At 53.5% G+C, this 19,630-nt stretch overlaps 1 protein-coding gene across 1 annotated transcript; it reads left to right on the plus strand.

Moving 5' to 3' along the window:
• Positions 1-5,539: 5,539 nt before the first annotated feature.
• SAPCD2 (suppressor APC domain containing 2) lies at positions 5,540-17,281 on the plus strand. The gene is made up of 6 exons (XM_063174791.1): positions 5,540-5,954; positions 10,423-10,556; positions 13,644-13,790; positions 13,908-14,006; positions 14,512-14,625; positions 15,500-17,281. Exons 1-6 carry the CDS (start codon positions 5,549-5,551, stop codon positions 15,626-15,628), a joined length of 1,029 nt encoding a protein of 342 aa, XP_063030861.1. The 5' UTR covers positions 5,540-5,548; the 3' UTR covers positions 15,629-17,281.
• Positions 17,282-19,630: the final 2,349 nt, after the last annotated feature.

A 19,630-nucleotide genomic window follows, 5' to 3' on the forward strand; every position in this document is an offset into this window, starting at 1 on the left:
CCCCATTTTTTAAATAAGGAGAAGGATAGAGTTAAATGAGAAGGATAAGAGTTAAAAATGCACAGAATCACTGAAGTAGTTCAGGACAAATTCAAGGACAGATAAAAAAATATAAAAGATGAAGGAATGATTAAGAAATAACCAAATCTGCAGGAACCAAGAGCCATGAACTGGGAAGTAAAGAACAGGAGGACACTAAAAATCAATCTAAATTGCTAAAGCACAACTTTGTTAGAACTTTATTGTCATGAGCGTAGAAAAATCCTCACCCATAGGCTGTGATTGCCCCTTACTCACAGTAGTCATCTTGCCTGCAGTCAGAGCCCAGCTGGATAGGAGAACATGAGGAGACAGACAGCAGATCAGACACAGCCACCTCCCTGCATGTGATTGGAGTCAGGGAAGCTAGACCTCATCCGGATATGACCGTCAGGTCAGGAAGAATCTCTGAGAGTTGTCAAAGCTTCTGTTTCATATTCTGTTTCTTATTTTATGTGACTTGACACAGCTCCTGCTCAGAAGAGCCTTGGAGTTTTGAAACCTCCTTGCTCTGCTCCCCTTTACATGACATCTCTCCCCGATGTGGTTGCATGCCCTGCCTGCCCAGTGTGCAAACGAGTGCAGGTGCACCACACAGGTGGTGCCTACATAACCACCAACCCTTATCCATCAGAAAAGGCTCTGTCAGATCCAACTTGTAAATCAAGCCCTGCCTTTTCCTGCAGAACTTGCTGCCTTACCTTGAGGGAATCCCACCTCAGAGCTGTGGGATCCCATGCCCCTAGGATTCTAGAAGAACAAAAGCAAATCATGCTGCTGCTGGCAAATGTGCTCCCACTCCCCAGTCCAGCCATCCACCAGAACACGTTAGTCTGGCTGCACGGCATCCCCTAAGCTGGTTCTACTGCCCGTGGCACTCTGTGTGTAGGTGTTTCCTTCTGCAAAGCAGTAAAAGTGGTGACGGGTTGGATTAGTTACACCAGGCAGAACTACCCCAGTGAACAGGAGGGAGGCATGCTTGGGCCAAACAAAACACAAACATGCAGGTAGAATAGGAATTTCAGCAAGAAAAAAGCTCCAGCTCACTGACAATCAGGGTGAGGTATCCCTCGAGGAGAGAGGCAGAGGTTGTTGTGTTTATGACCTTGCTCCAGGTTTAAACATGTAAGTACGCACTGATAGGAAAGACATGTGCTAATGTCTTTACAAATGAGTTGATTGATGAGGGTCTTTAAGAGAAATGGATGTTAATATCTTTGAAATGGGTCTTAATCTACAAACATCAAACCGCACAAATTTGTTACAGCCCAAACAGTTTGACCAGACAGCCTGAGCTTCTGAATTTCAGGGTAATAGGAGAAATAGGTCCGCACAAAGTCTATTGCAGAACCCAGACAGTCTGAACTTCTGGTGGATCTGCAGAACAAAGCCTGAACATCTTAACTTTGAGAGGAAATGTCAAGACATGTTCAAGTGTGGAATATGTGGTAGCCTGTTCCAGAAGACTGTACTTTCCTAGTAACTCAGCCAATAGGGAAAGGAAGAGGGCAAAATGTGGCCAGGAGTTTAAAGAGAAAAGGAAGCTGTGTCCTGTGAAACTTTGAGAGAGATCCCACAGTGGTATGGCCCAGTGGACTCTCTCCCTTTATTTGAATAAAGTTGAAGGACTCCTCTGTCTACTTTGTGGACACTGGCTTTTCCACAGATCAGCAATATGTTCCCCAAAGAAATATGGTTTTACAGTCATTCCCTGAAAATGGTGACAGGCTGATGAATTTCTGGCTGTGGCATGACTGTGACTGCTGTTGCCCTTGGCCACTCCTGACCGTGTTGGCAGCTAAGACTGCAGAAGAGGTGGCATGGTGAGACAGGATTAGCCATTTCCTGCTAATACCAGTTCTTGCTCTGTGGACTGAGATGAACAAACAACCCACCAGCCTCTGGAGAGCTTGTTTCAACAGCTCACTAGCTTTCCTTCTCCCAGCCCTTGTGACAGCTTCTGAGCCACCAGGTATCTACCAAATTTTCTGCTTGCTGACCTTCCGGGGAAAAATTAGTCTGGAAGAGAGAAAAGACACTTTATGGCAAGTGTCTGGCCCTCACCAAGGCAAATAGAGCAGAAAGATGAAAAACACAATGGCATTGCAGAGCTGAGAAGATCAAACAAGATATCTCTTCCCAGAGGGAAAACTCTCCCACCATGCTCTCCTCACTATTTTTAGTCTCTGCTGAGAGGTCTCCTTGGAGACAGATGCATTTCTGGATTGACACTTTGGTACCCCAGTGGAAGTAATTCCCTGATAGCTTTGAGGCTGAAAGAAGATTTAACACCGGTTGTGCCTAATTGTTCAGTGACAGGAAGTACCAGGACTTGGCACAGCTCCTGGTCTAGTTTTAGCCAAACTGCAACCAACCGTGCCAGGTGGTGACCTGCACTGGCCAGGAACAAACCCATTCTGGATGCAGCCCTGCATGAGCCAGTGGCAGTGCCAGCTGTTCCATGTTCCAGGCAGCAGCATGCACACATTGAGTCTACAGACCTGTGGCTGCTTCCCCATCAGACCTTGCTCTCTCCTGGCAAGACATGGCAACAGAGGTTCATAGCATCTGTTTGGACATGGTCATCCGGAGACAACTTTGTGGCTGTAAGTCACCATGTGTCCTCTGCAGCATCAAGATTTACACGTGAACACCTACCTGCTGCTGAAGCCAGCACAGGGCTCTATCAACTGCTACAATCACCTATCAGCACCCTTCCATGGTCAGTGTCATGTAGGAAGGTGCCCCAGTGTCCAACACCAGGATTTTTTTACCCCAGTGCTCTGCTGAGGTTTGGTGCAGCTGCTCTGGCCTCTCCTCACAGAGGTGGCACTGCTGGTTGGTGGGACACACTGGTGCCGCCAGCCTCCAGCAGATGCCCTGTGCCCTCCCCAGAGAGTGGCAGTGATATGATCCCTGTCACCATACCAGAGCCATGTGTGTCATTGCCAGTACCCGTAGGCCAGCAGAGAGGGAGGGCTGGGCGGGCTCTGAATGGCAGCTGATGCTTCCCAGTAGCTTGAAGGAAGGAGAGCTGAATAACCACATTGTTTATATTTAAAAAACCAAAGACATCTCTGTTTATCAGAAGAGTCTGGGCTGGCCCCAAGACAAGCTAAATAGTGAGCAAAAATAAACCCTCCCCTAAAACAACAACAACAACAACAACACAAAAGCAAGCAAGCAAACAAACAAAAAAAAACCCACCAAAAACCTCCAAGAAGTCTTTTCCAAGAATATCCAAAATCTCCCTAACCTCATCCACCAGACCACCCTGAGGATGGAAATGTCAACCTGTCTCAAAGCAGCTTTGTCAAAGGCACTTTGGTACAGAAAACACAGCAGAGCTGCCTTTGGCAGTTGTATCCCAGCTCCCTGTGCTGGAGCAGGAAGCTCCACATGGACAGCAGTGAGAATATTTCAGCTGAGCGTGCAGACACAGTAAACACCAGGAATTGTATCTGGTATCTCTGGTTCACTTTCCTAGTGGGATATACTGGCTGGGCACAAGACATTCTCCCTGTTATTCCTGGTTGTTCCTGCAAAGTCAGAGATGGGGGAAGAACCTGGAGGAAAACCTCTTTTTTTGCAGATCAAGCCTTTGCTGAGCAAAACAGCCCATGTGCTGATGCTGCCAGAGCTGAGCAGCACCATAGTGACTACCTTGTTTTTGGAGTAGGAAGTGAAGGGAAGCTGTGGTTCCTTCTCCCCATATCCTGAGCAGGTGTGAACCTGTTCAGTCAAACACAGCTAAGCCAAGCAGACATCTCAAACAGGTAAGATGGGTCTGGGAAATTTATGAAAATAAATGAGTTAAAGAAAAGCAGGCTGTGAACAGCTCAGCTGCAGCATGGAGAGCAGCTGGAGCAGGACCTTGGTAGAGAAAAGCCCTCTGAGGGTCTCTAGAGATTGCTGTGATTTACCTGGCAGCCTGGGGCTGGCAAGGCTGAGTCTCCATGAAGAAGTGGCAAGAATGGAATGAGAAACCAGAAGTAGGACCAAGGTGCTAAAAACACTTGGATGAAGTCTGACCTGGGCAGGGAATCTGATGGCAAGGGGAGCACAGCAAGGGCAAGGTGAGTGGGAGGGCTTGAGCCCCAAGTAGCTTCCTCCCTCTTCCTTCGAAGCCAACTCAGAGCTAAAGGGAATCACCCCTGTCTCGCATATGGCACAAGGAGGTATCTGTGGCACAGGAAGATATCCATGACACAGGTAATCTCACAACCTGAGCCCTTGGACATTGGTCCATCACCTTTCTTGGCCATCACTCTTCTCCCGCAGGCTTGCTCCCTGATGCTTCTCTCAGCATCGTGAGCATCAGACCAGGGTGGGGGGGGGGGGGGTCTGGAAGTGCTGGCATGTGGCTGCCCAGAGCCCCTAGAGCAAACTGCAGTGTCTGTGATATGGGAATCATGACACCAGGGCTTTGCAGTCTGCTGTGTTTCAATGGACTCTCTGATAGAGGGGGTTTGTAGAGGAGGCATCATCTTGCACTAGGATTAACATGCTGTGTCTGATAGACACAGCAAATGTCTCTGTAAAGTAGAGAAACTCGTTCTCTTACCAATGCCAGTGCATACTAAGTTTGTAAAAGATAAGAGCCAAATCCTGTTTCTCTCACTTTTGTCAACACTGGTGGGTTTTTCCCTCCTTTTTTACATCTACCCTATTTTGGGCTGGCTGCTGGCCACTGGTGCCTTAACAGCCAAGGGTGGAATTATATTCCCTCTGTCAGCATTTATTCCCCCATGGCACAAGACAAATACACCACACAGGACTCCTCCGTGCTGGTGCACTACATCCTCCTCCTGTAGGGATGCTGCATTGACTGATGCTTCTTGGATATGTTTGCAAAGGTGGCAGTAAGAGTGAATATCATCGTCGGGATTTTTCTTGTCCCTATTCACTAATCACATTTTCTCTGAAGTGTTTAGAAATTGTGCTTTTTTTGGCTGGGTTAGTATTAATTATCTTCACAGTAGCTGGTATGGGGATAGATTTTGAATTTATGCTGAAAATATGCAGACCAAAATATAGTGTTGACAATATGGAGATATTTTTCTTATTGCTGAGTGGTGCTTGTACAGACCCACGGTCTTTTTTTGCTTCTCACCCTACCCTACCAGGGAGGGGAATAGGGGTGCGTTAGGTGTTGGGGGGATACACAGCCAGGGCAGCTGACCCCAACGGACCCAAGAGATATTCTGGACTATACGACATCATGCTCAGTAGATAAAGCGGGGGGAAGAAAGAGCAAGGATTTGGCGTTTGTCGCGGTCCCTCGTCCACAGGGGAGGGTCGGGATCCCCCCGCGAACGGAGCGGGACCCACGCGAGCCGCGGGCCCAGGGCGGGGCGGGCGCCGCGTGCAACTCAAATTGCCGTGCGACCTCTCAGCCAATGGCCGGAGCGCCTTCCTGCCGGCAGCCAATGGAAGCGCGGCACTCTCCGCCGACAGCCAATAGGCGCGGGGGGCGGGGGAGCATGGAGTAACGCTCGGAGCGGCGGCGATGGCCCCGGAGCGCGGTGACCGCTCGCTCTCCGCCGGTACCGAGGGTCTTCCCCGGGTTTTCCTGCAGAGCCTGCGGACTCTTTTCGATATCCTGGATGACCGGCGGCGGGGCTACGTGCACCTACGGGAGATCGAGTCGCGCTGGCGGGGAGCGGAAGCCCAGGAGCTGCCCGCCGGGGTGATGGAGGGGTTGCGGCAGGCGGCGCCGGCCAGTGGGTACCTCACCTTCGAGAGGTTCGTACTGGGGCTGCGGGCGGCCCTGCCTGGGACTGAGCCGTCAGTGGAGGGTGGCGGCGGCGGACGGCGGAGCGCGGAGAAGCCGCCAAGCCCTCGCTGTTCCGAGGAGCGGCGAGGGAAGAGCGCCGGACAGCGGGAACCGGGGCACGGCCAGCCCCGAGGCCGCGGTGAGTGGCGGCACTGGACCGGGGGCTTCGGGCTCGCGGCGATGATGGCAGCGCCAGGGTCGGGGACTGGCGCTCGGAGGTCGGGATGGGATCCCGCGGTTCACCCCGTTCCCCTGTGCCCTCCTCTGGGCTCAGAGCCAGCGCTTCTCGCAGGGCCGGTGTAAAACTCCCCAAAAGTTACTGTTGGTATTGACCGGTTTGGCTTCGCTGAACTCCGATTCCGGTGCGAATATCCCAGCGCCGCCGCCCACCCAGGACTGTGCTTCCCTCGCGATGCGCTGGGCTATTTATAGCGCTGACAGGAGGAATTAAGGGCTTTGCCGTAATATGTCCGTGGTTGTCCCTTGGCGTAGAGCCTGTCCTGACCTTCCCCGGGGATGGATGGCACAGCTGGGCGTCTCGGAGAATGGCTGGGTCCTGGAGACCCCCAAAGCCGAGCAGCTTCGCTGGGGTGAAGCTGTGGTCACGAAGCGGCCGTGTGCTTGGTGGGCTCTGCGCTGGGCTGCCTCTCAGGAATGATTCCTTCACGATGTCATGCATGGTTTAGACAAAAAAATGCAAAACCCGATCCAGCTTTTTGGTTTGGATTGTTCCACAGCAGTATTCCCAATAAAAAAATAATTAATCAATGAATAAATGGGAGAGAAGTTACCAGGGCAATGTGCTCTGCTGTCCTAGGCTCCATCCACAGGGCTCACTTGTGTATCTCTGTGGATTCTGCCCTTTCCACAGGATCTGCCAGAGCCCTCCAGGGTGGTACACTGACCCTAGCATAGGGGAGACTGTTTCACTGGCATCTTGATTTGTTACTAGTCAGTAGAAGATGTTACAAGGAAACCAGGCTTCTGGGCTTATCTGGGTAGGTAATAATTCTTTATCTAGGTTTGTGAAGTGCTTTGAGATCAGAGGAGACAAAGTCTATGTGCAGAGCTGGTACGTGTTATTGCACCACCTGAGTGCATTGACTTCCTCTACCTTGGGAAGGTCAGGCTGGTTTGCCTTTCCAACCCAGTCCCTTCTGCTGGGTAGAGAAGAAGCTTTTAACTGTGACTGAGGTTCTCTGCTTTCCATTTTTGCCTCCAGACTAAGCACTGGAGCTACATCTAAGGGAATATTATTAAGCAGACTAACTTTTCTATCATCAGGAGTGTAAATCTGGAAAAACCTGAAAAAAATCCTGCTTGGTGAATAGACAGCAGGTTGAAAGCTCTGCCCTGGGAAGGAGTGAGGAGATGACTGCAGCAGCTTTCTGCTTGCTGAGGATCTTTCCATTACAGGGTGATGTTCCATAACTGTCCAGAGCCTGTGGGCAGGGTTAGCACCTCAGCCCTTGCTGCCAGCATCCCACACTGCAGGGCTGTATTTTGGTAAGAGGCCTGAGTTTCAGGTTCATTCAGCAGCTTAGAAAATGGTACAACTCAGTTACGCCTCCTCTTTTAGCTCTAGATCCGGCACAACTGCCCAGTGCACCCCTTCATAGGGGGCTTCCCAGGGTGCAGTTGAACAGGTGGATGTTCTCAGCTGGCTGCAAGGCAGTTGGGCAGTGCTGTGGCAGGATATGGCTCCATCCCTGCTTCTGAGATGTGTGGTGGGTGCTGGGAACGGCCTGTGGCTCCAGGAGGACCTGTCTCCACTAAGCTGATGTCATTTGGGTGTGAGGCTACTCTGAGCCTCCAGCTGCATGTGGTGGCTTCTGTAAGACCCCAACCAAATGCGGTGAGATGATGTGTCAGTGCTCATAAGCTGCAGTGAGTGGGAGAAAATGCTCCCTGCCTGCGTTTTAGGGGAAGAGGGTGCTCACAGAGTGCCTCCCCAGCTCTGCTTTAGGTCTGAGGAGCATCTACACATGTCAGAGGTGATTTGGATGTGACTCATGGCAAAATGGCAGAGGCTGGGGTCAGGTGGTTCTCCTGGCATGTACAAGGGTGCAGTGAGCCAGTGGGACAACAATTCTGTTCCCTCTCCCACACTAACCTCTGTGGGCAGAAGTGCTTCTGAGGTCCCTGCTTAAGTCAGCTTCCAGCTTCTCCTCAGCCCAGCAGTGCTGGTGCAGTGTGCGAGCTCCCCATGGCTCCTGGGGAGCCAACAGCACCCACTGGATGCAAGGATGCTGAGGTGGATATTGAAGAAGTCACAGGGCAGGGAAGTCACCGTAACGATGTCCCTATGTTATGGTGCCTGGTCTTGTCACAGCAGTGTCTGAACACGTCGCTCTTGAGGGTCTTTACCCCACTAGTTCCCCTGTGAGCTGGGCCCTGGAGAAGTCAAGGCACAGAGCAGAAAGAGCCCAGGCCCTGGCACTGGCTCCTCCCCAGCACAGTGCTCTCCCTCGCTCCAGGGGTGGCTTGGCTCTAGCAGCTGGAGAGCTGCTGTTGGCACTAGCTCGAGGGAGGGGATGGTTTGTAGGGCCTTCTCTGGGCCATTGTCAAGGATAATTGTGGAGAAGTGTAAAACAGCCATGAAGTGTCTGCCCTGGGCAGAGCCTGTCCATTATCACATGGCAAGATCTCTTACACCTCTGGTGATCTGATCCTGTTCTTTCCCTAAGAACAACTATCCCAGCTCATTAGCAGGTCCTGTTTTAGCCACTGGCTTGTCAGCTCAGGTGTGCAGAGCTCAGTTGGTTGACCAGGAGCTCCTGCTTATTAAGGGGGCAGTTCAGCTCAACACAGCACTTCTAGGTGACTGTAGCAAAAACTGTTTCAACATGTGATTGTCCTCCAGCTCTTACCAGAAGTGCTCCTGGCTTTGCCTTGGGTTTCTGACTGTTGAGAGTATCCTTGGTTTTGGGGCTATTCCTCAGCTTTTTGAGAAGGACATACTACAGGTCTGCTAGGACAATGTTTGTGGTCACACCAGTCTTGCTGGGTTCCTCCCAATAGATGTGGGTGTATGAAACCAAAGGCAGCTGGCACAGCAGATGGATGGGTGATACCAAAGACTTTGTGTTCACTGATGTGCCAGAGTACTTGCTGGGAAGTGGAGTGAGATGCTGTGATGGACCAGAAGGAGGACTTTGTCCATGACATGGCAACCTCTTTCTCCAGTGACACAAAGTGACAAACTGAGGTGTCGCATTGCCTGCGCCCCTGAGCCTGTCTCCTATCCCTGAACCAGTGTGACTGTGGCAGCAGAGGCAGCCCTGGTACAGGGCTCCCACACCTCGTACCTTCAAGATGAAGGGTGGCTCCTGTGGCCATGGCTGCCCTCACCTGCCTCATATCCTTCCTCTCTCATGTCCATGTGCTCAGCTGAGGAAACCTGTGGAGCAGAGGGAAGAAATGTGCCGGCCCATGAGGTGCCACACACCCTGTCCTGACACAGCCCTGTATGTGCCTGCGCCAGGGAATGTGCCAAACCTGTGCCAGGCAGCTGTGGTAGAAGGATGTGCAAGGGGTGGGGAGCTGTCTTGGGAAGAGGGTGTTTTCCCCAGCTGCCTGCCATCACTTGTTGGCACCCTGCTGCTGTTCTTGAAAAGCCATGTTTTGAAAGGAACTCTTGAGGAAAGCTGTGTGCAGGGAGCAGGCAAGCTGTGGGACTGAGGGGGTGGCATGAGAGAGGGTCTGCTGGGCACTTGCTGGGGACTGGGGCAGGAAGGGAGGAGCACCATGCTGCTATCCAGACTTGCCTGGGGATGTGCTGGCTGCACCCGTAGCTGCCCTGATGCTGTGGTTTGGGATGGTGGGGTGTCAGGGTTCTGCTCTACCAGCTCACCTAGCATAGAGCTGGCTTGGCTGTGACGGCAGGGCTGGGTTTCTGGTGAGGTGGGCAGTGTTGGGGCTTGTATGGCCTTCACTGCAGGTGCCCAGTGAATTCCTGCCCTGGCTGACAGGCAGGAGGTGCCTGATCCAGCCTGGAACCTGCCAGTATGAACTTAATCTTCAAAAACAGGTTATGCATGGATTTGCATCAGCACCATGTGTTTTTAGTAGATTGATCTTTTGCAGGATAGGATGTTGGGGTTTTAATAAGATTGTGGAAAATCTGCAGTCTTATTTACTTTATGGTTACATCATAGACATAGTGTCTAGGCTGAATATCCACATGGCCAAGTCCATCACCAAGCAAGAACTGCCTTCAGGAGAAGTTGGTTTCCTGGCAGAGCTGATGTCACCTGAGTGGAAGCGAGGTGTCCCATGAGGACACGTGAGGGCAGGCAATATCACTAATGGTTTAGTTGCCCTGGCTGGGACTGGACCAGCTTTGCCTGGAAGCTGCTTGCTTTCTACAGAAGATGGGCTTGCTTTCTACAGACTTAGGCTGAGATCTGTTGCCAGCCTGGCACAGCTGAGTCAGTCATTCCTGACAGCCGTTCTGCCTGGACAAAAACAGGAGCAGGCATTCAGGCTGGTTGTTTGCACAGTCTCTCCCTGTTTGTAAGACCACCTTGCAGATCATCTCACAGAAGTGGCCCTGGGGAGGATTTTGTGGAAAGTAGCTTGTGGCCTCATGCCTTGCTCTGTTCCAGGTGGTGATGCTAAGTCTGCTGGGCAGCCCCAGGGAGACAGTGACCACCCAGGGGCTAGGGACACTCGGAGGCATCAGAGAGGCCGTGCAGAGCACCGGAGACACACCATCACCAATGGCGTGGACTTCAGCATGGTAAGGGAGTGTTGTGGGCTCCCATGAAGGGGAAGGTGGATTGCAGGGGTCCCTCACTGCTGATGCCATCATTGGGCTTTGGCTTCTTCTCTGCCCACCCTGCACAAGTGAGTTGTGGGATGTCAGATAAATCCTGGTATTTGGATTTGAAGGTCTGTTGATGTATGTGGGTGTATATAATTTCCAAGGTGCTTTCCTGAATCCTGACAAACAGGGAGGAGGTGGATCCTTTCCCCAGAATGGGGTCAGCGCATGAAGCCAGCGTGCTGGCTGCCTTCCCCATGGGCAAGGTCTTGGGAAGAGGAAGACGAAGGTGCAGGTGTGGGAACAGATGGATCTCTGGGCCTTAAGAGCACCCCAGCGAGGGTGAGGTGTGCTTTGTGCTGGCAAGCAGTGGGGCCAAGCTATGCCCCCTCGCAGATGTTCCATGTAGATCAGGGCTCAAACATGCAGGTCCTCTTGGCTTCCAACAGACTTTTTGCAACAAAGCAGAGAAATCCATACTGAATTTATTAAGGCAGCCCAGGATGGAGGAGTCTGTTCCCCTCTCTCCACCGCTGAGTGGAGAGACTTGGATCAAATTGCCTGGGTGAAGGGATCTCATTTGTTCCCAGCTGGAATGGAGTAGCTGCCTGGGCATGTTGTCCACAGGCTCAAGCTAAATTGTCCAGGGCAGAGAGCCAGGACCAAGCTTGCAGGATGAGTACTTGTGGCACTGTCACCACTGTACTTTCACTCCTTGCACCCTGGTGTCACCCTGCTCCTGCAGCCCAGCAGGCGTGACCAGCGTTGCCCAGCCTGTCGCTGGCCTTGGGGGACACAACATGGCCCCATGCCAGCCTGGGGAGGGGATGTTTGTGCAGGTAGTTCGCTGGGCTTGCAGCCATGAGAGGGACCTCTGCTGGGAGGTGCTGATAAGAAGTGATAAATGTTGCTCTGTGTGTCTGGGATTGAGGGCTCTACTTCTTGGGGTTTTGAGGGTTGGGGAGAGAGGAAGGTCTCTGCTTCCCTTGCCTGTGTGTGCAACTCTGGGCTGGAGTACATTTCAGGGTCCCAAGCTCAAGGTGCTCTGTGAAGGGAATGGTGGCCACCATGTCTCTCCCCAGTTCTGCCATAAGCATTCTTGCTCAGGGCTTGTGTTGTCTTGGTCTCTATTCCCCCAAGTTGTCATGTGGTCAGTGGGAGGCATGTCCCCTCCTTCCTTTTCTCCCTATATGTTGCCAATTGCTGCACTACCTTTCTGTGCTTTTGACCCCAGAGAAATGGTGTCTCAGCCTTCCCTGACACCCTGAGCACAGCCTTTAGGCACTGGTGCCATTTCCAAGCCTACAGAGAGAGCTGGAACAGGTTTGGGTCCAGCAAGGACTGAATCTTTGTACTGTCACCTTCCTTACCCCTCCCTGCCCAGGTGTTGGGCTCCCAAGGGACAAGGAACTGTCATTAGACTAATTTGCCTGAAGCCCTTGGGAAATGGGAGCACTGGTACCCATCCTACATCCTGAAGTGCACCAGGACTAATTCCTTCTGAGCAGGGAGCAGAGCTGTGGGGGCTGTGCTGCAATCCCAGGACTCTTTGCACTCTCGCGTCTAGTGCTCACTCACTCAGCTGGCGTTTTTCCAGCCAGTACCTCACCTGTTGGCCTTATTTTCCCATGACCGTGAGGGTGGCGGGGATGAGACCTTCCCTGAGAGGTGGAGCACTGTCATTTGTAAGCAGCCCAGGGCACAGCTCTGTCCCCTCCCCTTTACCAGCCTCCGAGCACCAGCCAAGTCCAGCTTTGTCTTTGTCCTGCCCCAAGTGTCTCATCCTGGCGAGATGCTGCCTGTCCCCTCCTGGGCTGGCAGTGTCCCTCTGCTCTGTGGGATGCTCCCTTTTCCTCTGGTCTCTGTGCTGGCCAGCAAGCCCTGTGGGAGGAGGGCAGGACAGGCAGCAGTGGGCTGCACCCCCAGCTGGATGGGGGTCCTTGCCACATACAGCACCTTCTTCATGCCCCTCAGCATCAGCACCCAGGCTCTGCACTTCTTCCTCTGGGTATGTCCCTTTGGGCCATTGGAGAAGAGTGTGGGGGGAGTTGTTGTGTTGCAAAATATGTTTCCAGGAGCAGCAGGAGCAAGAGCAGCCCCGTGTAATGGATGACAGGTATGGGATTGCAGAAAGGCTTTGGGGCTGGCAGTGGGGACGTGGAAATGCTGATGGCCTGAAGAAGGTCTTGGTATGGCCCTACTTGTCCACAGGGTTCTGTTCAGGGTCACTTCTGAGCTGCACCATTCCTGATGTTCTCCAAAGGAGGAGGTTCTGGTGCATCCAGCATTTTCTGGGTGACCGAAGTCTCTGGTGCCTGTGGATGAAGGCCAAGCTGTGTTTTGGCAAAGAAGGCAGAGGCAGTGAGGCAGGAAGTTCCCCATGCCCTTGGGATCTGGGGGAGCAGCCTTTTACTGCAAAGAGAAGGGCCATGGGGTCACAGGGTGAGGTGATGAATGGGTCACTGCCCATTGCTCACTTGCTCAGGCACCCTCATAGCAGCTCCCTGGGCACAGCAAGGCCCCCACTGCTCTCCAGGTGATGCTGGTGTTGGAACCTGAGCAACTGGCAGAGATCTTCTGCAGAGAGGTGTGATGTGCTATGCTCTGCTCGGTTTCATGTGCCTCCAGGGGTGAGGCAAACTGGGGAAACAGGGCTGCAGTTTTTCCCTGACTTCCAGCCTGTAGACTGAGCTAGACTCTTCAGTGCTGACCAAAATCCAAGTGTGTCTGTGCAGGGCTGACTCTCACACCCCAAAGGGAGCTGGGGGCAACTGCAGGCACTGCTCCTGCTGCCTCCCTGGGTAAATAGGTGAAGAAGCCTGTATCTGCAATGGTGAGCAGGAGGATAGAGGTGACTCAAGTGTCCTTTTCTTCCAAAAATCTTCCTCCAAAGCTGCAACAGGCAGCAGTCATTATCCTGCTCCTCTTCAGCTTTCCTTGGGGAACGGGGCTGGGACCCTTACCTGTATCCATATCCCCCTACACCTCATGAAGAAACCAACTCCTGGGACTTGACAAAGCCTTGGTGGGGAGTGGGTGACACCCATGTGCTCTGTCTTGCAGCTGAAGTACATGAAGGAGCTGGAACAGGAGAAGGATTTCCTGTTGCAGGGCCTGGAGCTTATAGACCGGGCTCGAGAGTGGTACCACCAGCACATCCAGCTCATGCAGGAGCACCAGCGGTTCCTGGGGAAGAGGAGAACCAGTGCTGTGAGTCTGGGGCTTCTTCTGGCTAAGTTTGGGTTTGGAGAACAGGGCTAGGAGGTGGCCAGACCTGGAGCTGACCTCATGGTAACCCCCAGCCTCTTCTTCCTCCCCATCCTGCAGGATTTCCCTGGAGGTGGCCAGAGCCACCTGGGGCACCTGGTCCCTAAGCTGCAGGAGGTGAACCGTTGCCTGAGTGACCTTCTTTCCACTGCCAGCAAGGTGAGAACACCACATCAGCAGCTTGAGGTTGTTTGTGTGATCTTAGGATTCATGCTATCCCTCCCACGTTGGTGGCTGGGCTGACATTGGAGCTGCCAGTCTTCCCCAGCTCTGGGAAGGTGATGGAGGACAGCCAAGAGGACAGTACAGCTGGTCCTGAGGTGGGCTGGAGGATGCTTTGGAAGGCCTAAAGGAGATCCCTAAAAAGGTACAGCCATTGTCAAGGTGCTGAGTCAGCCAATTCAGAGCAGACTGTCCTGCTGGGCAGAAGCTGGAGGAGCAGCCCACTGCTGCCTGTCCTGCCAGGCATGCTGGCAGGAATGCTTCCCCGTTCTGCCCCATTCACAGGGCTGGAGACCCTGTGATGGCCTGTGTTGTGATTTTAATCTTCTGCTGGGCTTCTCTCAGGTTTTTGTGTGCCATAGAAACATCTCACCTTGAAAAAGGCCTGGGAAGGGCCACAGGCTTGAAGGCTCAGTGTCTCATGCCTTCATCTTCTCTACAGGCAGCAAACCCCTCCTCAGCACTGAGCAGGCTGGTCCCTGTGACATCCCCAGCCTCCACAGGCTCCCAGCAAGCCATCAACATACTGAAGGAGCAGAATCGGCTTCTCACCAAGGTGAGTGGAGGTGGGGGTGGAGGAGATGCCCTTGGGGGTGCTGAGAAAGGAAGGGCATGGGATAGGGCCAGGCAGCAGTGGTCAAGGGACAAGGGAAGTGTTCCTTCAGTTTGGCCAGACTTGGTCTTCCCAGAGAAGGGGGTGTGGGCTGCATGTGGAGGCCCTCTGGCACACAGCTGTGCCCAGCTGTCTCCAGCTGTTTGCTGGGTGAGTCAGTGGCAGGGATAGGGCATTCCTGCCAGAGGGAAAAGACTGTGACAAATGGAGGTCACAAGAGAATGCAGAGGCTGCAGCTGGGGGCTATCAGGGAAGGGATGGTCTGCCATCTCAGGCCAGGGCCAGGCTCACTGCTGGGGTTTTCTGTCCCAGCATGTGGCCACAAAGATGCTCTGGGGCTGGAGTCCCTCTGCTCTGGAGCCAGGCTGGGACAGCTGGGGGTGTTCCTCAGGGGAAAAGAAGAGCAAGAAGACCTCAGAGCCCCTTCCAGGGCCTAAAGGGCTTCTATGAGAGCTGGAGAGGGACTTTGAATAAGGGCCTGGAGGGACAGGACAAGGGGGAATGGCTTCCTGCTGCCAGAGGGCAGGGTGAGATGGGATAGTGGAAAGAAATTGTTCCCTATGAGAGTAGTGAGGCCCTGGCACAGGGTGCCCAGAGAAGCCGCCCCATCCCTGGAAGTGTTCAAGAACAGTCTTGGAGGAACTGGCTCTAGTGGAAGTTGTTTCTGCCCCTGGTTAGGGGCTGGGATGAGATGGTCTTTAATGTCCTCCTACCCAAAGCCTGTGATTCTGTGGTTCTATGAAATTTTACCAGCAACACGACCACTTGCCAGCAGTTTCCTCCTCTAACTAGCATTTTCCTTCCCTGTCTTGTGCAGGAGGTGACTGACAAGAGCGAGCGCATCACTCAGTTGGAGCAGGAGAAATCTGCCCTCATCAAGCAGCTCTTTGAGGCTCGTGCCCACAACAACCATGAGATGAGCCAGCTGGACTCCACCTTCATCTAGCACATGCCTCCCTTGCCCCATCCCCAAACTTACCTGCGGGTTTCAAGGGACTCTTGCCCTAAACTCATCACACCTGCTGCTCCAGGTGTTGTGTCTCAAGGTCTGGGGCTGCTGGTGGCATCTCTGTGTGAGGGAGCCAGGACCCCTCTTGGGGAGCATCCCTGCCCTGCTGATGGCTTATCAGCCATGCTGCTCTCAAGCTGCTCCTTTCCTGTCTCTAAGTGGGCTGCAGGGATGCTGTTCCCAGTCCTGTGACCCCCAGCAGGCAGGAGACATGGCTGCTGTCTGTGCTGCCTGTGTGGGATGAGCTGTTGTTCCCTTGCTGACTTAGGCTGGATTTTGGATGCTCTTGGGAAAAAGTGATGTATCTTCTACACTCTAGCAGCATCTCCAGACAAGCCTGGCCCTCAGAGGGTGCTGGCTCCTGCTTGTCTTGCTGTTGGAAGACGAGATTGGAAATCCAAGGAGGCATGCCTGGCCCCTCTCTGCTGCCCGTATTCTGCCTGCCAGAGGCACTGGATTGGCCCTGTAGTGCCCAAACTGGTGGTCCTCATGGCAACCACTGTCATGTTTGTGGTAAGGATACCATAGTTGCTGTTTACATGGCTGTAGGCTCCTATAGGAAATGAGCCATAGACCCAACCAAGATAGCCTACATCTCTGAGCTGCTGTTTTGGGCTGTTGACAAGTTGAGACAGACACCTCAGTCTCTACTTGGCTTGACCTGGCAAATGCTTCCTAATGACTGCCAGGATTAGATTATTTTCATGATGACTGTGAAAGAAGAAGTGATATTCATAGCCTGAGGATGCTCACATCAGCCTGACCTCACAGAGGGTCTTTAGAACTTGGTTTTGTGTTTAACTGAGTGTGGGACAGAGCAGAGGCTGACAGACTCTTCCCTGTGCACATCTCCACAGCGAGAAATGGCAGCTCTGCCTCACATGGTTGTGGGGGATGACATCCTGACTGTGAGCTGCACTCCTCTACAGGTGTCTCGAGGGGTGGTGGTCATTCAAGATGGGTCCTATGAGATGGCACCTCCTGCTTCCCACCCAGCTCGGTGATGATGCTTGAGCTGAATGGCATCTGACTGCCTTGGTACTTGGTATCCATGGTACTTTCACTGAAGATCCCATTTAGCACAGCCTGGCCCTCTGTATCCCCAAGGCCAGGACCTTTCTCTCTGGTGTTGTTTCATGGTCTGACTCTCCAGGCATGATTCTGTGGCACTGAGCTGGGCTGGGCAGTGCTGGTTCTGCCCTGAGCTGACACATGCAGGCCAATTCTGTTCTCACTTCTGTTCTTATCTGTCAGGACTCTGTCCCATCCAGCTCTTCTCTTTGAGACTGATCCTGAGTTAAAGCTCACTGCAAGGCATGAATCTCTGCTCTGCCCTGTGCCTGCAGCTGGAGTGGGGATCAGCAGAGTACCAGGGAGATGGTGGAGGAGGAGCAGCAAGGCCATGGCTAGTCACATCCCCTGTCTGCAGGAGTTGGTTTGTTAGTTGTCCCCTAGGTATCAGTGCCTGCCATCCTTTTTGTGATGCCTCCTCTAGTGTCCAGTGCCTGTTTTGCCTGAGGTTAATTAGAACTGACCCTTTTTATGAGGGTTACCTGGCTTTAGGGATAATAAAGTGGGGTGACATATTTATTTTGTCCTTCTGTCTCTCCCTTAATCACCCCGTCTACTACGGCCAGCCCTGCAGTCCCTGACTGTCCTGTCTCTCAGAATGCAGGGGGAGCTGAAGCTGCAATCTGGTGAACAAACAAAGAGCCTGGGGGTCTCTGTACCTGGACATGTTTTCATGTCCTTTCCCATTACCTCTGGGCTTCTCAGGGTCTGGGGATACCCTGTCCCCTGCTGTGGGGCAGGGTCTTAAAGCCACGTGCACCTCTTCCAAGTGCTGTAGCCTCATCTGTTTACTCCCCCAGAAGCTGTGCTAGGGGCTCGCACTGGTCAGGCAGTGCTGGTGCAATTCACAACCTCTTACTTGTTTTTAAGTACTCTTTCTCAGAGCTGCCCCACAGTGGTGGCAGCAGTGGCTGGTGCTCTGCAGTGTCTCCTTCCCACAGGGTCAGCCACAGGGAACCTCTGTGGCATGGCATGTGTGGCACATGTCCCTCTGCCCTATGCTGAGATGGCAGCTCACACAGGGTGAACCTGAGGCTCTGCCCTGGTTGGAGTACCTTCCTTTCCCAGGCTTTGGGTGAACCCTGCATCCTGCAGAGGCTGAGCCTCCCCTGTGGGGAGCAGAGCCAAGAGGGACACCCCAGTCCACTTATTGGCAGCTGGCAAAGGAGTGTCTGCCATGGCCTCTTCCAGGTGCTGCTTAGGGCAGCCACTAGTTCCAGCTGAGGCAGGAAGAGAGTTGGTAATTGCCCTTGGTTCCCATTTCATGCCTTTGCTTGCGTGTGGAGCCCATGAGGGCTTCCAAAGAAAAAGAAAGTCACAATTCCCTTTCCAGACTGTTTCAGGGCAGCTCTCTGCTGCAGCCCAGGTGGGTTGTCCCAGTCCTGGCCAGCAGCACTGGCTTCCATCCCACCTTCTGTGTGACTGTGGCAGGTTGTGGGGTAGCCCTGGGAGTGCCACAGCCCGCTGGGACCAGGTTTCCCCTGGGAACTGCAGAGTTCACCTCAAGCTGTCACTCTGGCCTGGCCACATGAGCCAGATGGGCTTGGCCCTCCCCTGTGGGTGTGGGCTGTGTCCACTTTGGCACCCTTAACAGTGGGGGCTGGCTCAGGAGCCATGGGACCTGCATTTGTGGCCAGGTCTGTAAGTGATGCGTATGCTGGGACATGTGGGTGAGCATGTTCCATTCTCTTCAGGCTTTTTCCTGCTGGAACTGGGTTTGCATAGATCGGTGGCACCTCCAGGGCTCTTATCTCTGTCCCTCTGGGAGCCTCTCAGGATCCCCGGCCAGCCCTGAGTCCCAGACACCGGGGGCACTGCCGACAGCAGGGAGACACTGTCTGTGCCCTGAGGGTGCTGAGGGGAGACACTGTCTGTGCCCTGAGGGGAGACACTGTCTGTGCCCTGAGGGTGCTGAGGGGAGATACTCTCTGTACCCTGAGGGGAGACACTGTCTGTGCCCCGAGGGGAGACACTGTCTGTGCCCCGAGGGGAGACACTGTCTGTGCCCTGAGGGTGCTGAGGGGAGACACTGTCTGTGCCCTGAGGGTGCTGAGGGGAGACACTCTCTGTACCCTGAGGGGAGACACTGTCTGTGCCCTGAGGGGAGACACTGTCTGTGCCCCGAGGGGGACACTGTCTGTGCCATGAGGGTGCTGAGGGGAGACACTGTCTGTGCCCTGAGGGGGACACTGTCTGTGCCCTGAAGGGGAGCCACTGTCTGTGCCCTGAGGGTGCTGAGGGGAGACACTGTCTGTGCCCTGAGGGGGACACTGTCTGTGCCCTGAGGGTGCTGAGGGGAGACACTGTCTGTGCCCTGAGGGTGCTGAGGGGAGACACTGTCTGTGCCCTGAGGGTGCTGAGGGCACCTGGGCTGGTGCCTTTGCAGCAGGAGACACATCGGTAGGAGATAAAGGGCCGGCTCTTAGCAGGGGTTAATCCAAGGTTTTATTCTAGGAGTCTCGAAGGAGCTCCTGCACCTCAGGGGGCTCCTGCTGAGAGCCCCGGGAGAGGTGCCAAGGTTACATTAAAAGGGAGGTGGAAACCCAAAGCAGAGAACATTTACTGACCAATAAGTGACCCTGAGGGATTGGTACTGGGGGATGGACATTTAGGACAGCGTATGGGGCAAGGCTTGGGGGGCTGACCCCCGGCCTCTGGCTGATGGCTCAACATCCTGGGCTGAAGCTTCTAGATGGAGGGGATGGAATGCTGAGTGATTGACAGAGAGCCAGGATGGGGGTTTGGGGGTCATCTCATCCAGGGAGAGGGATTACACAGGTAAAGGGAGGGGGTACAGTTTGGGATGAACCATTTGGGAAAAATACGAGGATACAAAACCAAAACTACTTCAAAGTATTACAAAGTATA

Source organism: Melospiza melodia, chromosome 22 (genome assembly GCF_035770615.1).
Source record: "Melospiza melodia melodia isolate bMelMel2 chromosome 22, bMelMel2.pri, whole genome shotgun sequence".
NCBI classification, from domain to species: domain Eukaryota; kingdom Metazoa; phylum Chordata; class Aves; order Passeriformes; family Passerellidae; genus Melospiza; species Melospiza melodia.